This window comes from Bos indicus, chromosome 11 (assembly GCF_029378745.1).
Source record: "Bos indicus isolate NIAB-ARS_2022 breed Sahiwal x Tharparkar chromosome 11, NIAB-ARS_B.indTharparkar_mat_pri_1.0, whole genome shotgun sequence".
Lineage (NCBI taxonomy): Eukaryota > Metazoa > Chordata > Mammalia > Artiodactyla > Bovidae > Bos > Bos indicus.
In genome coordinates this window covers 31,040,372-31,058,014 of record NC_091770.1, presented here as the reverse complement: position 1 = coordinate 31,058,014, position 17,643 = coordinate 31,040,372, and the positions used below count along the sequence as shown (strand labels likewise).

At 41.8% G+C, this 17,643-nt stretch overlaps 1 protein-coding gene across 2 annotated transcripts in view; it reads left to right on the top strand.

Moving 5' to 3' along the window:
- The window catches only part of FSHR (follicle stimulating hormone receptor), a 196,723-nt gene that overhangs the window by 110,225 nt on the left and 68,855 nt on the right, over positions 1–17,643 (top strand). For both annotated transcript variants that reach the window (XM_070798620.1, XM_019969656.2), the window contains exon 3: positions 15,571–15,645. In XM_070798620.1, the coding sequence (XP_070654721.1) occupies positions 15,571–15,645 (75 nt within the window). The remainder of the gene's footprint in view (positions 1–15,570; positions 15,646–17,643) is intronic.

Genomic DNA, 17,643 nt, shown 5'->3' with positions numbered 1-17,643 from the left:
CCTCCTCACTTTCTAGAATGATGACATATTTTTCAGGCACTGGCAAAGTTTCATAAAATATGAAGCACTTTTTAAAAACTTTCTTTCTTTTTATTGACTGCATAGGTCTCTTCACTGTAAAAATAAAGATACTTTCAGGACCAACATGAGGCAAAGAAGGCCCTGGAGTAAGGCCTTTGACTACCATTTTGGATGGGACGGAGAAATCTACTGCTCAGAAATGGATGTAAAATCAATTAAATACAAAGTTGGTGAAAATAAGCCCCTGAATTTCTAAATTCAAAGAAATTCAGAGAAGGTAGCAAAGGGCAGAATGGATAACAGCTTTGCATGAGGGTTGTTTATGAAGGCACTAGACTCAAGCCATTCCAAAGAGGAAAACAAGACAATGAAAGCAACTCAAATTCAGAAGTGGCCAAATGTGAGTTCCTTGTAGTTCCTTCACTGCAGCCCATAAGCGAGGCACTTTTGTGCCAGGAATAAGAGTTAATGAGGTGGAAAATGGAGGGCATAAAAGAGAGAGTAATTATGAATTGAAGAGTGAAAACAGAGGCTGGGAAGAGGATGAAAGCCAGTTGAAGAAGGGTGGGTTACATTACAGGTGTGGCAAGGATAACAAAAAGTTACCCTAGAGCCCAGAGAAAGTAATTCAGGAAGCTTTTGAGGGGCTGCTGGGTGACAGAGTGAACAGAAAAGCCTGCAGTAACTGCCTCTCCACACACACCCACCCACCCACACACCCACACACACACACACCCCCTTCTGTTTCTTTGATAAAGAGGCTTGGGAAGTATAACAAGGAAGAAATCAACACTGGCTTATAGAAAGATCAATGAAGCCTTCTTTAAGCTGACCATAAAACAAACACTGTCTCCAGGAGAAGGATGGCTCAGGTGAGGGCACTTCCTCACCTGTGCAGGACTCAGGAAGGATGGCCATTGGGGGTTACCCTCCTGCACCTGCCCAGGACCTGCTCTTAGGGGAACAAGTGCAGTACCATAATCAAGATGCTTCATGGAGCCCTTGCCTTTATCCCAGCTTGTTAGACATGGAAGCTGGCTATCTCAGAGGCCTGCCAAGGATGTGGCTGGCTGCCTTTTAATAACAGAATCACAGAAATAATTAAAACCACTGAATTCTCAGGCTAGAAGGGACCCACGAGATCATCTGGATCAACTGTGTTGTTTTATAGATGAGGAACAAAGGCCCAGAGAAGGTAACTGATTTGACTCAAGGAAAGTGGTTAATTAGTGCCAAAGTCAGGACTAGAACCAAGGTCTCCCAACTCCAGTGAAGTAATAAAAATAACGGTAAGCAACATGACCTTTGCATAACACTGTGCTTTTTTCCCTCCTGTGTGACATACATTATTCATATGATCTTCAATAGCCCAGACAACTACAAAGGATCGGGTGTAAAATGTACTGAGGGACAGAGGGCCTTAGCCACGTCTTACAGAGGAAAAGGATCTCGGAGCACTCGGGCAATTTGCCAAAGTGATGAAGGACTCCCTTTGGCCCACATGAGAGATTTTGCCTCCGCGTTGGTGGAGATGACAGAGCTGGGGGCTCAAATTGCTTAACCCGAACACCCCTGCAGAGTCTGTGTGCTAATGGATTTAGTAGTCCCCATTGTTAGAAAGTTGCTCTTTCTAGGATGCTAGGGTGTTTTTTTGTTCCCATGAAATAAATGAAAAAGAGAGAAAAAAACCAAGGGCCCAATAATTCAATAAGGAGCAGCCAGCTGGTGTGCTCACTGCAAGAGGCCAAGCAACTCAATCACAGGTAGTAAATATGGTGTCACCAAGGAACAGAAGTCTCTGGCTAAACGAGGTCACATACAGACCTAGTTTTGAGGAGGGATTTTGTTGTTGTTGTTTTCTCCCAATTTGGCCAAGCAATATTCCTCATGACTCCTCCTTAGCCAACCAACAAAAAGGTACTCAACACTTACTGCAGACACCCATTTATCAGCAGATGGTAGATGCAAAGTTCATACCTGTCCCGATGGGAGGAGCATTTGATGAATAAATACTAGGTAGGATGCAGGATGCTAGAATCCCACTGTCGGTATCAGAGTGGTTTGATCACAATGAACTCCTGAATATCAGGGACCTTACGAACGCATTTCTTTTTCATGTAGTAGTCCCCGTGGTGCTTCTCCGCTCTTGATTTAGAACACAGGGTGCCACCAGCTTCTTCATTTTCAATCCTGGCTCCCAAGGTTGCCCTGGCACCTCCAGCCAGGAGGTGGGAGGGAGATAGAGCACAGAGGAGCACATGAGGGGCTACAGCACATGTCACTTCTACTCATATTCCTGGGGAGAACCTTCTCCCTGCAAGTCTATACCTAACAGCAAGATTGCCAGGAAACATGGTTGAGTTGTGCTCCCAGAAAACAGAGGGGGCAAACAGATTCTGGTGGGCAGCTAGAAATCCCTTCTGTGCCATAGATCAGATCCATAATTTTCATAAAACCCTAAAAGGTAGTTATTATTACTCCCATTGAAATAAATACCATGCAAGTTAGCTGACCTGTCTAAGGTCACACAACTAGCCAGGCAATGATGAAGCTAGCATTTGAAGCCAGGCCTGACTGGCTTCCAGGTTCATGCACCACTCACACAGGCATATGAACTAAGACAGACACAAGTGCGCAGGGCCCTAAGAAGACAAGGCTCTTAGTGAGATTGCCCGTGTACAGCATTTATTAATAGTTCTATGCCTGCCTCACAATAACTGTCTAATAAAGGTTAATTATCACCAGCATCAGTATTCCTGCAGTCTTGAGTTACACAGCTCAGACTCGCCGGGCTCCCTAACCTACAGACAGTTTACCTGCCTTGTGGATCAGAGGCCCCTCCAATCTCCCCGTCCCCCTTTCTTTGGCCTCTGCTACAGCTGGCAGCCCACACTGAAGCCAAGTGACCCAATCAATGCCCTTCCCTTATTACCTTCCCGACCTCTTATCTCCCATCACTTGGAACTTAAAGAATTCCTGTTTAAATAATTTCTGACAGGCATACAGAAATGATCTACCTTTTCTAACTCCTAACTCTGATCTATCTCCAGAAAATCTCCTTCCCTTAACCTCTTGTTCTTTCTCCCTTCTTCACTTTTTATTACCTACTTTTAACTCTATTTACCTTTCCAAATTACACTCCTACTCATGGCTCCCAAGTACAAATACTGATGACATTCCTGTATCCAGGCAGAGTTATATATCCTTGAATCTGCTCCAGATTTTTTAGTAAATCATTGGGACATTTAATTTGTTTGAAAGAGATGACTCGTGACCCACATCAGACCCAAATCCCAAGTCATCACATGACTGTTAAGAACTGCTGGTCCAGTGGAAATTGCATGGAGCCATAATCACAATAACGATGGTGAGAAATGAAGAGATGTTTGCAAGAAATACTAAAACAAAAGTAATTGGGAGGATTTAGAATCTGTTACATGTTGAAGAGGAGTCAGAGATGACTCTAAGATTTAAAGTTTGGGTTGGTCCAACGGGCCAACAGGGATGGAAGTGGAGCTGCTGTCTAGGGTTGTAATGGGGCAGGAGAGAGTTAGAAGAGGAAAGTAATGAGCCCGCCAGACTAGTTGTTCGTCCCGGGTGTGTGGAATATGTGGTTGAACATGGCTTTGGCAGTTGGTAGACATAGGGCTCTGGTCTAAGAGGGAAACTTGTTCTGATGACAAGTGAGGCATCAGCAGAGAGGTTCTAATAGGGAAATCTTGAAGGATCCTAACAGCTGGAGAAATGCTGACATTTAGCAAGGATGTGAGAGAAAAATATAGTATATGGGGGGCAATCAAATGTGTTGAATGCCACCGTTTACCCTTCTCCATGCTGGACATTTGTCCTTCCTCTCTTACGTAACTCTGCTTCTCCTGACTTTGCACTCCCAACTGCTCATGCACGTTGCTTCTACTCAACTAAACTGCAGATTCTTAGAAGACCGGGGCACTGCTTTTTAATGTCTTACATGCTTTACCCTCCTGTAGAGAATACCCTTAAAAAGTGCTTTTCCTATGAGTCACTGCTTGGGACTTTGCTTTATCTGTGGAAGGTGAATTTTCATGTTGACTTATATGTTGCCTTGTCAGCACTAAGTACCATACAGTATGGAGGAAGGGGGTAGTATTCAGGTTTTTCATTTTGCTGTGCCAAAATTTTCTACTCTATTTGAAATTAAAACAATAACAACAGAATCTTCTGAAGTGGAAACAGTTCTCTGAGTCACTGGAGGTATGGCCTATCTGACTTCTGCCATCTTTTTGAGGCCCCATGAGTGGTAGGTTCACACCCCAGGTCAATTTCTCTCACTGGCTGGGCAGCACTGGGGAAATTATCTAACTTCTGTATACCTCATTCTCGCATTCTGTATAGGGATCGAGGATGGCACTTAACTCATAGGGTTGTGAGGATTAAACAATTTAATAAATGTAAAGCACAGAAAAATTGCTTGGCACAGTATAAATGCATAGTAAACAACAGTTGCCAAGAAACATCAGTAACCAACAAAGGTCTGTCTAGTCAAAGCTATGGTTTTTCCAGTGGTCATGTATGGATGTGAGGGTTTGACTATAAAGAAAGCTGAATGCTGAACAATTGATACTTTTGAACTGTGGCATTGGAGAAGACTCTTGAGAGTCCCTTGGACTGCAAGAAGATCCAACCAGTACATCCTAAGGGAAATCAGTCCTGAATACTCATTGGGATGACTGATGTTGAAGCTGAAACTCCAATACTTTGGCCACCTGATGCAAAGAACTGACTCATTGGAAAAGGCCCTGATGCTGGGAAAGACTGAAGGCGGGAGGAGAAGGGGACGACAGAGCATGAGATGGTTGGGTGTCATCACTGACTCAATGGACATTAGTCTGAGTAAACTCTGGGAGTTGGTGATGGACAGGGAGGTCGGGTGTGCTGCAGTCCATGGGGTTGCAAAGAGTCGGACATGACTGAGCAACTGAACTGAACTGAAACATCAGTTATTATGTCTGTGATTTTTAGTTCCTTTCTTCATCTGCTGAGGAAAGCAAGGGAAATATTCCAACATATAGATTATTACTTAACATTTTAAATTAAGACAAAACTAACAATGAACATAAGTTTGTTGTTGATGTATTTAAAAGTGAGGGAGTTGAATTCAGACGTCTGAATTAGATCGAGTCACTGAGGGTGCCTTTATTTCTGTCTCATTTGGGGACATCCTTAGAGCACCTTTAGCAAAGATGCACTTTGCCCAGGGAGAAGGAAGCAGGCGGGACATGTGGAGAAAGGAAGGCACCTACCAGCTGCCACCTGTGGAGAGGAGAGGCACCTGTTGGCTTGCCCTGACAACATGGCCCCCTCAGTACTGACCCTCTCTCGAAGGGATCAGCATCCTTTTCAGATTATGACTTCAGTGATGCAGACATCCTTGTTGGGGTATCCACATGCTGTGCCTAGTCTCCTTTGTTGGACAACAGACCAGATAGAGGATCTCACTGTGGGTAAGCCTCAGAATGATGTTTGGGATAATGTCATTGTCTGGCTTAAGAATTTAAATGATCTATAGGTGGGGTTAAGAGAAGTGTTAAGCAAGTTAAGGACACTTGCTAGCGCTATTTTTTCCAGTCAGTGGTTGGCTAGCCCAGTATCTCCCAGCTGCAGAAGAGTCCAGTCCTAAATACCATAAAGAGATGGCAGCCTTTACATTGATACTTGAAGTATACCCCACAAGGAACATTGTGCTTTCACACATACCATCTTATTTAATGCCTCTGACATCCCTGTGTGGTATCAATTATTCCCATTTTGCAGATAAGGAAATTGAAACTCATGGAGACTCTAACTTGCCCACAGTTATACAGCTAGTAAGAAACAGAGGCAGAATTTGACCTCAGGTTTCTAATGCAAAGTCACCAGACCTGATCTCATGGGAATTCTAAATGAGGGCAGGAGTATATATTTAGAGAGATGTATGACATTTTCTGCTTCCCTTGTGCCTCAGATAGTAAAGAATCTGCCTGCACTGCAGGAGACCCAGGTTTGATTCCTGGGTTGGGAAGACCCCCTGGAGAAGAGAATGGCTACCTAGTCCACTATTCTTGCCTGGAGAATTCCATGGACAGAGGAGCCTGGCAGGCTCTAGTTCATTGGGTCATAAAGAGTCAGACATGACTGAATGAGTAACACTTTCACTTTTATGACATTTTCTCAGATGCATTTTGACAGGAATTTTCACCTGAACATTATGTATTTACTTAAGTCATATGGCACATTTCTAGAAGAATTAACGGAATAGACAAGACATAAAGTAGGAATATATACCTGTGTGTATATATAATATATAATCATATATATAATTCTTAATATATAATACATATATAATTATACATTATATATGAAAGTATATTACTTTAATATCTGTAGTTATATTCAAATGCAACATACCAACTATCTATTTTCTCTTTTCTAGGAACTGCTATATAGCCCACCAAATAAAGATAACAACCAGCTATCTAAGGCAGGCCTAGAATACTAGACTCCCTGAGTTAAAGATGATTGATAAAAACCAGGACCCAATTTATTCACTGTTAGAGCCCAAGACAGACCTAGTGCCTGAAATACAAAAGCTGCTTGATCAAAATTTGTTGAACATTCGTTGAATTACTTCTTCACTCTTCTAAAGATTCACTCCTAGGCTCTGGGACACCAGATGCTTTTTTCCTGTGCTAATACACATTCTGATTTGCAAATACTCCGTTTCCTGCAGGTTTTCAAGAACACAGCTTTATTGTGCAAGACCAAATGGAGAAAATCTTTTATACTCTTTCAAAGATAATTCAGTCATTCAGCAAACACTTGGCTAGAAGCAGAAATACCAAGAAGAAAGGCAATGTCACAGTCCTCCAGGAGTTCTTTGTCTGGTGAAGGAGACAAGACAGAATGCAAACCCAGTGCAATTTTTGAGGGCTATGACAGTGCGCGTGAGGGGTCCCACGGGGGGACTCAGGAGAGAAACAGTCAACATTTGAGGTTATTAAATAGAAAAAAAAAAAAAGAAATTTGACTCATTGGGTATTAAAAATATTTTAATGTAATTGAATGTCTGGTTATGGAGAGGTAGTTTGGATTTATTAAAAAAAAATACTCTATGGAAGGTCAGAGGAGGAAGGAAAAGACAGGGGAAACCTAGGTGCAGACTATCTCCTATATCAGAAAGAAAGCAAAGACAATGAGTGTTTGATTTCTTATTACACTCTGTTCTCCAATTCATAGATGTTCTTTAAATTTCTTCAGTTTTTCCCTATCCTACAAACCTATAGCAACTTTTTGCCTAGTGAAACCAGCAATTGGAAAAGGAGTGTCGGGTGAAATGGTGGACAAATGAATATCAGTCCAAGACTAAAATTTTATGCAGATCTAGCTGAGTGCTACATGCTCATTCACTCCTAAGTCCATCCTACTGATACCTCATCCCCATACGTGTACTTAAATGAATACTAACCCTTTTGTTGGCCAGAGGAATGAAAACCTGGAGAATCTAATTCTCACTCTGAAACTCCAGAGAGAATGTCCTGATAACCTCCAGCACCTCATTCAAGCACATCTCCCCTTCCTTCAAAGAAACATAGAATTCTGTGCACAAAAGAGACCTAACATTCAATCAAATGCTTTAAGAACTCCTACAGTTACACCAGTCATCTCTCCTGTTTTCAGCTCTATGGGTGTTTGGTCAATTCAATGACTTCACCTGTGAGCCAGAGAGGAACTGGGAAACTCTGTGATGCATAGGGGCATCCAGACGCTATTAGCACAGCAGATCAAATCCATGCATGTGTCCCTTCCACGCTATGTATTAATTGTAGAAAAATTCCTGGGACAAAAGTCTAGCTCATAGACAAGCTGGGCTTGCTTGAAGGGGGGTGAAAGACTACAGAAAACAAGCTTCATCTCCTTCACAGTTTTGCAGATACCGTTTCTGAACCTAAGGACTATTTTTCTTCCTTCTACACATCCTCCCACTAAACATCTATTGAGTACTTATCATGCTTCAACTTAGCACTTGGTGCTGGAGATACAAAGATAAATGGATAAAACACCATCTAGGAACTCAAAGTCAGGTTGGGGAATTAGGCAATGACCACCGCCCCATCACCAAAAAATTAGCAATAACAAAACAAAGTAGCAAGTGCTTTAACTGAGAAAGAATTCTTGTGACAATCTAGAGAACAGGAAAACTTCAATAAGAGAGTAAGGGAGGGTATGGGGAGGGAGGAGGGAGGAGGGTTCAGGATGGGGAACACATGTATACCTGTGGCGGATTCATTTTGATATTTGGCAAAACTAATACAATTTGTAAAGTTCAAAAAAAAATAAGAGAGTAAGGGAGGGGTTTCCAGAAGATAAAAGATTTTTTAAATCAAGAACTTCACTCCTCCTCTATCATGCTTTTCATATCCACCTCTGTGTACGTTGGGGAGAAAGGCCTGGTAGGACGTTACTACCATTCTTCAGAAGAACCTTGCAATCGAAATGTGGTCTCAAGATCAGCAACATACCCATCACCCGAGGTATTAGAAAGGCAGAACCTTGGACCCTCTCAAGATCTTCCCATAGAGAATCTGCATTTTAACAAGATCCCCAGGTGATTTCTATGTGAATCATGAGAACCACTCACTGCCTGGGAAGATGAGAAGAGTCTCAGCTCTGGAAACAAGCTTTCCACAGAATCAAGACCCCTCACCCAAGAAGGACAGAACTCAGCCTACATTGGATAGTTCCCCAATTTTTTATCATTTGTCATTCTAGAAATTAAAACTGGGAAATATTCTGTCAGTCTATTTTTTAAAAGTAATACATGTCTACATATTCATATAAATAACATGTGTTATGCAAAATAATATTTAAAAAATGTTAGATGGAAGAGTACCAGGTTTTTTTTTTTTTACATATTTCCAAAACATTTCAGCATCTTGCTCAGTAGAAGAGAGATGAACTCTCACATCTTCTTCTGCATCCACACGTCAATGAGCCCCAGACGGATACTGAAGCTGAAGCTCCAATACTTTGGCCACCCGATGAAAAGAGCTCACTGGAAAAGACCCTGATACAGGGCAAGACTGAAGGCAGAAGGAGAAGAGAGTGACAGAGGGTGAGATAGTTGGATGGCATCACTAACTCGATGGACATGGGTTTAAGCAAACTCCAGGAGATAGTGAAGGAGAGGGAAGCCTGCTGTGCTGCAGTCCATGGGGCTGCAAAGAGTTGAACATGACTGAGCAACTGAATAACAATAAAATATAAGATGCTTTTACATATTTTCCACAATATCCCATGTTACACATTGAACATTTGAAATGTTGACCTTCTGATTAAATTTTCTTATGAAAAATCAAAACTAACTATTCAATAATACCTCTTATATTTTACTCCCACTTCCAGGTTCTATCTCCAGGTTTCTCTTACTACTATTTTATCTAATTTTTATTTCCTTTTGTGCTCCAAGAACTTTATTTCTCCAATTTGTTGTCCTAGCAGAACAAGGAAAATTGGCCCTTGCTCCTGAAGCAAACCTTCTGTAAGATGGAAAGCACAGGTCTAAACAGGAACTTAATATCATCTGGACCAGTAGTTTTCAATCCTTTATGCACATTGGAACCACCATTGTTTGGAGAATTAAAGAACAAGGGAAAAAAAATAATGCCAGAGTCTCACCCCAGACTAAATAAATCCAATTCTCAGATACTAACCCAGGCTTTGGAATTTTTTTTTAAATCCACCAGAAGGTTCTAGAGTGCAGTCAGAGTTGAGAAACTCTGATTCTTTGACCTAGTTCAGCTATTCACTTCATAGATTTCAGTGAAGGGTTGGGGAGCTGCAGGGGAGACAGTCAAGAGGGAAGGACCCTTATCTATAATCTCCAGGATTGCACTAGGATTTGATGGAACTTTCAGAACCACTTTCAGACCAGACAACATTTTTCCAATAGCTCTCTCAATTCAGAGTTTTCAAGACATAAACGGAATGGAATTTATTCTCCTTCCTCTGAATAAAAAGTATTGCTATACAACTGTATTAAGGTATGTTTCATATACACTAAAATACATGCATTCACTTTAAATCTAAAGTTCAAAGTTAGATAAACTTATGTTACCACTTCCCCAATCTTGAAAGAGAACATTTCCATCATCCCAGAAAGTACTTGTTGCCTCTCCTGTTAGCAAACTCCATCCCAGGCCCCAAGTGACAATTACTCTGATTTTTATCACTGTAGATTAGTTTTTCTTCTTCTAGACCCTCATATAAATAGTCTGCATTCTTTCACTTAGTGTAATTTTTTTTAAAGATTCAACTATGTTGGAACAGCAGTTTGTTCCACTTTATGGATGAATAATATCCCATTGTATGAATATGTTCCAGTTTATCCAATTAAGCTGCTATGAGTATCTGTGCACAAGTCTTTGGGAGGGCATGAATTTTCCTTTCCCTTGAGTAAATATATAGGAGTGGAAATATTAGACCTAACATGGCTTGGAAGGCAAGGCATGTAGAAGAAAGTGTTCCAGCCCTGCAGTCAGCCAGAGCTGTTGTGCATACAGATAGGGCTGTTTATTAACATGGAGATTAAAATACCAGCTTCACAGGCATGCTAAAGGGATTGAGGAGAATGCATGTACAGGGCTGGTAGATAGTAGATACCTAGTCAATGGTAACAGAAATAACTAGAGGCAGAACTGGTTTGTAATGGAGCAAGAGCCCTCAATCTCCCAGTAAGGCATTTTCTCACTACTGTATGCTGCTCACCTCCCTCCAGCCCTCCTCCAGCCAAAGGCTCTCTCTACCACCTTCCAAGCCTAACACCCTCTCCTGCCTCTGAAGCTGAAGCCATAAAATATGAACTACCTCCTGAAATAATTAATTTAGAAGTGTTTCTTGGCTTATTTGTTTTAATAATTTTTAGTTCTCTTTGGCAAAAAAAAAAATCCACATAAGAGAATGTGTATGGGATGAATTCAGTACATGAATTCAGGAAAGGAGAAATATCTATCTTCTAGGCAGTATTAGGCTGAGATACTACAAGGGGATGGCATGTGAACCTGGAAATACTATAGCTTTTGCATGATACGGGCTCATTTGCATTTAAACCCTCTCTGTCATCCAGTGCTTCCCTCCATGCATATTTTCTACCTGTGCAGCTCTTTCACTGGACTCTTTAAAGTCTTCAAAAAATGTCCCCTTTTTTGAAGTCTCCCACTCCTTTCCTCTGGGCTTCCCTCATAGCTCAGCTGGTAAAGAATCCGCCTACCATGCAGGAGACACCAGTTCGAGTCCTGGGTAAGGAAGATCCCCTGGAGAAGGGATAGGCTACCCACTCCAGTATTCTTGGGCTTCCCTGGTGGCTCAGCTGGTAAAGAATCCATCTGCAATGTGGGAGACCCTGGGTTCAATCCTTGGGTTGGGAAGATCCCCTGGAGAAGGGAATGGCTACCCACTCCAGTATTCTGGCCTGGAGAATTCCATGGACTGTATAGTCCATGGGGTTACAAAGAGTCAGACACAAGTGAGCGACTTTCAATTCACTCACTCCTTTCCTACTCCCCTCATTCCTATACCACCCAGCACTCTTCCCACTGGAAGGGCAGAGAAGCAAATAAACACCCAATGGCCAGCACATCCTCTTAAAACATGCACGCACACACCACCCTTATTTATGTTCAACTGTGAAAAGTATGAAGGCAGTTAAATTTACCAAATGAATCATGAAGGAAGCTACAATAGTATTAGAGGTGCCCTTCTCTCAGAAACATAAAAGACTCTACACATAGACATCACCAGATGGTCAATACTGAAATTAGATTGATTATGTTCTTTGCAGCCAAAAATGGAGAAGCTCTATACAGTCAGCAAAAACAAGACCAGGAACTGACTGAGGCTCAGATCATGAACTCCTTTTTGCCAAATTTAGACTTAAACTGTAGAAAGTAAGGAAAACCACTAAACCATTCAGGTATGACCTAAATCAAATCCCTTACAATTATACGGTAGAAGTGACAGATAGATTCAAGGGATTAGATCTGAGAGACAGAGTGCCTGAAGAATTATGAAAGGAGGTTCATGACATTGTACAGAAGGCAGGGATCAAGACCATTCCCAAGAAAAAGAAGTGCAAAAGGGCAAAATGGCTGTCTGAGGAGGCCTTACAAATAGCTGTGAAAAGAAGAGATGCTAACGGCAAAGGAGAAAAGGAAAGATATACCCATTTCAATGCAGAGTTCCAAAGAATAGCGAGGAGAGATAAAGGCTTCTTCTGTGATCAATACAAAGAAATAGAGGAAAGCAATAGAATGGGGAAGACTAGAGATCTCTTCAAGAAAATTAGAGATACCAAGGGAACATTTCATGCAAAGATGGGCACAATAAAGAACAGAAATGGACCTAACAGAAGCAGAAGATATAAAGAAGAGGTGGGAAGAATATACAGAAGAACTATACAAAAAGGATCTTCACGACCCAGATAACCACGATGGCGTGATCACTCACCTAGAACCAGACATCCTGGAATGCAAACTCCAGTGGGCCTTAGGAACCATCACTCTGAACAAAGCTAGTGGAAGTGATGGAATTCCAGTTGAGCTATTTCAAATCCTAAAAGATGCTGCTGTGAAAGTGCTGCACTCAATATGCCAGCAAAGTTGGAAAACTCAGCAGTGGCCACAGGACTGGAAAAGATCAGTTTTCATTCCAATCCCAAAGAAAGGCAAAGCCAAGGAATGCTCAAACTACTGCACAATTGCACTCATCTCACACGCTAGCAAAGTAATGCTCAAAATTCTCCAAACCAGCCTTCAACAGCATGTGAACCAGGAACTTTCAGATGTTCAAGCTGGATTTAGAAAAGGCAGGGGAAACAGAGATTAAATTGCCAACATCTACTGGGTCAACAAAAAAGCAAGAGAATACCAGAAAAACATCTACTGCTTTATTGATTATGCCAAAGCCTTTGACTGTGTAGATCACAACAAACTCTGGAAAATTCTTCAAGAGATGGGAATACCAGACCCCCTGAGAAATCTGTATGTAGATCAAGAAGCAACAGTTAGAACTGGACATGGAACAACAGACTGGTTCCAAACAGGGAAAGAAGTATGTCAAGGCTGTATATTATCATCCTGCTTATTTAACTTATATGCAGAGTACATCATGTGAAATGCCAAGTGGATGAAGCACAAGCTGGAACCAAGACTGCAGGGAGAAATATCAATAACCTCAGATATGCAGATGATAACACCCTTATGGCAAAAAGCAAAGAAGAACTAAAGAGCCTCATGATTTAAGTGAAAGAGGAGAATGGAAAAGCTGGATTAAAACTTAACATTCAAAAAACAAAGATCATGGCATCCAGTCCCATCACTTCATGGCAAATAGATGGAGAAACAATGGAAACAGTGACAGACTATATTTTCTTGTGCTCCAAAATCACTGCAGACAGTGACCGCAGCCATGAAATTAAAAGACACTTGCCAGTCCAGGCTCCATGCATGATACTGGATGCTTGGGGCTGGTGCACTGGGACGACCCAGAGGGATGGTTTGGGGAGGGAGGAGGGAGGAGGGTTCAGGATGGGGAACACATGTATACCTGTGGCAGATTCATTTTGATATATGGCAAAACCAATACAATATTATAAAGTTAAATAAAATAAAATTAAATATATATATATATATATATATATATATATATATAAATCTTTAGGACAAGAAATTAAAATAGAACTCACAAAGTCCTCTCAATAAAGTTTATTAATTTTACTACAAAAAAAAAAAAAAAAGACATTTGCTCCTTGGAAGAAACCTATGACCAACCTAGACAGCATATTAAAAAGCAGAGACATTACTTTGCCAACAAAGGTCTGTCTAGTCAAAGCTATGGTCTTTCCAGTAGTCATGTATGGATGTGAGAGTTGAACTATAAAGAAAGCTGAGCACTGAAGAATTGATGCTTTTGAACTATGGTGTTGAAGAAAACTTTTGAGAGTCCCTTGGACTGCAAGGAGATCAAACTAGTCCATCTTAAGGGAAATCAGTCCTGAATGTTCATTGAAAGGACTGATGCTGAGGCTGAAACTCCAGTACTTTGGCCTCCTGATGCAAAGAACTGACTCCTTGGAAAAGACCCTAATGCTGGGAAAGATTGAAGACAGGAGGAGAAGGGGACAACAGTGGATGAGATGGTTGGATGGTACCACCAACTCGATGGACATGAGTTTGAGCAAGTTCTGGGAGTTGGTGATGGACATGGAAGTCTGGCATGCTGCAGTCCAAAGGGTCTCAAACAGTCAGACACGACTGAGCGACTGAACTGAACTTCTCACACAAAATGTCTCCTTGCTAATGGGGGAGTGAGAGAAAGGATCCTGCCACCACTGAACTGACAGCTCCGCACCCACCCCCTGGTCCCCCTCCATGTTGCCAGCCCCTGTGCTCACAGTCATACTTCCCCTCCCCCAACAGGCCTTTTCCCTGTCCTGCTCTCCAGAACTTTCCCTTGATCAAGAGCGTTTCTAGAGCTTCTCAGCAAAATCTCAGGCCAACAGACAGCGCCTTGCCTGAGCCAATTTGAATGCACACCACCTATGAGATTTTCTGAAACTCTCTCAGCTGCCACATTAAAACTGCATGAGAGTCTTCCTCAGGAGGCCTAATAATAGCATGTTTCATCTTTGAGCCACTTTATAAACATTAACTGGTTAAGTCGCCCTTCTCGCCCTTCTCTCCTCATAAGCTCTGGGCTTCTGCAGAGTGGACTTCATCATCTACTCCCTTCCAATTACTCTAGGAGCAAACAGGCTGGGACCTGAAGGATCTTTCCAGGGTATTTTGGGCCAAGCAACAGTAATGTCAAAGGTCTTGCAATAACAATCTCCACTTGGGTAACAGCATGGATGTGTATTTAAAAGAGACTAACTCGAGGTTCTCGTTTTCCAAAGCAGCACAGCAGAGAAAACTTGCCTCCATGGCTAGGGTGGGGTCACCAAACTATCACCCATGACACCAAACCCAGCTTGCCATCTGTTTTTATGGATAAAGTTTTACTGGAACACAGGCATGCTCATTCATTTACATGATATCTATGCCTACTTTTATGCAACAGTATCAACTGAGTAGTTGCAACAGAGACCAAATGATTCATAAAGCCAAAAAATAAAAATTTTACTACATGGTCCTCTAGAAGAAGTTCGCTGATCCTGGTCTATTTAAAGTTTTTTTTCACCCTGTATATTCCCTAAATACTTTTAATCAAGTCTCTTTCCCTCTCTGGGCCTCTGTGACTACACCTATAGACGGAATAATTTCTGACCAGACTCACTGCTTTGGGTTCATTCTCTCATTGTTCTATAAGTATTAGCATCTTATGTTAGCTTCGCCTTATCATTACAGCTGACTTCTTTGCAAGCAGAAGTAGAGTTCTGTGTGTCTCATGAATCACTACAGGCACAAGGCTCCAGGCTGAGCCCTAAATCCATTATGGACTGTAGCTGAACTGACTTGAATTATATTTCTTTCTTTGCAGAGAGATCTCACAGAATGATGTCTTGGAAGTGATAGAGGCAAACGTGTTCTCCAACCTGCCCAAACTACATGAAATGTAAGCAAGACTCTATGGGGTTTTGCTCATGCCTGCTTTTGGTAGTAGCTTTAAAGTTCACTTATATTCCTGGGAGGCCCTGGCTCTGCTCTGTCCTCGGACTCCTAGAATTTCATTTTAGGCTGTCAAAGTCAGTCCAGTAGGTGCTGCCATGTATCTCTGCCTGGTGACTCGGGTACCGGTTCAGAGCTTAGTCTTATTCTGCTTCTTCCTTCTCAGGGTTTTTTTGCATAGTAAACTCAAGAACCTAGCTCTGTGACTGCACATAGTAATACTTCCAGCTCATCCTCTCATTCAAATTTGTTCCACAGTCAAAGCCCAAAATAAATTCCTCATGAGGTAGTTGAAGATGGGCAGTCTTAGTTTGACTGCTAGCCTATGCCACATACTCACCATGGAACCTTGGTCAAGATGCAAAATCATGCTAAGACTTAGCTTTCTTTCTGTAAAGTGGGAATAATAAAATTGCATGCCTCATAGGGTCACTGTGATGAACAAATGAGATGATAAATGTTATGTAGATCTAACACATAAACTGGCATACCAGTAAGTTATCATAACAATCCTTGGCTTCTTTACTACTCCAACCAAATGTATTTTCTCTTGTTGACATTCTAGTTTTATATACATGCCAGTACTCACACAGATACACCTCTGTTGCATACCAGTCTAAAGTTACTATAAATTATCAAAGCCAGATGAGACTTTGGAGACAGGTCCAAATTTTTCCAAAGTGTATTCTGTGTATCATTAAACAGAAAATTATCATTACAAAAAAGGAAAAAGATTCTATGGTCAAATAAGTTAGACAGACTCACCTACTGTAGGAAAACTCAGAGTCTGTAATATGCACATATGCACTTGGAATCTCCAAGAAGGATATTGTATTAAGAGTTTCTCAACTAGTGTCATTGGAAAGGTTCCTCTGTGAAGCACTGACGAATATCTTACAAAATTCTCAGAGAACACAGTTAGGAAACACACTGAACCACTTTCCTAATATTACAGATGAGGAATGAAAGACAGAGAGAAGTTGTGAAGCTTGTCTAGTCACCCAGCCAAATCCACAGCAGGCTAAGGACTTGAACATAAATCTCTTGACTCTTTTGTATCTTTTTAAAAACTTCTTAGCATTTGCCAAGCATATATACACATATGCATAATTCATATACGCATACATACATATATATGAATTTGTTTAGGAATGACAGTCTGTCCATTATGACAGACTCTGCCCTCCCTTTCCTTTTCTACCTCCCACTCTCATTCTTCTTCACTGTCATTAAGCCTCTGCAACTGATGCCTTCCCTCTCTCTCTGCTTGGCCTCTCCTTACCCTAGCTGGGAAGAGAGATCTGACCAGGGTCTCAGAACCCACAGAGAGTATCAGAGAAGCGAACCAAAGGGCAGCCAGCCCTCTGCGCAAGGTCAAGTAGATGTCCCTCTGTGCAGCTCAACGGGCAGCGGAGCTAATGGGATGGCTCTTTCATCTCTCCCCCACATGGAGAGTGCTCACCTCCATGTAACACTGCCTGTATTTAAAATGATTAATTACCTGGTACTTGGATCTGCGTAGCTACAGGTTACTGCAACATTAAAGCTAATGAAATAGGGAGGAAGTAATTAACACAGAGCATCTCTGCAAATATACATTGATCCCGCCAGATGAGGAAAGGGCAGCCTCTCTCTGTCGGAATCCAAATGTGAACATGCCCACCTCCAGACTATTGATCAGGACGTGGCGCAGGTCAGCCCAGGGCAGAAGCCATCACTTCCCATGAGCTGTGAGAGAGCAGCCCCCATTCCAGCATGAGGGACTCACTGGCACTTTGCCACCTGCTGTCTGCCGGGACTGCACCGTGAAAGCCAGAGATGTTCACTGCTTATCCCCTAATCTTCATTTTCCTTTGACCTTTCACTTTACTTTTCTCCAATCTCCTTTGACTCTTCACCCTCTTTGTTGCTGTCCATCCCCTTCTCTCATCTCCCAGTCAGAAAA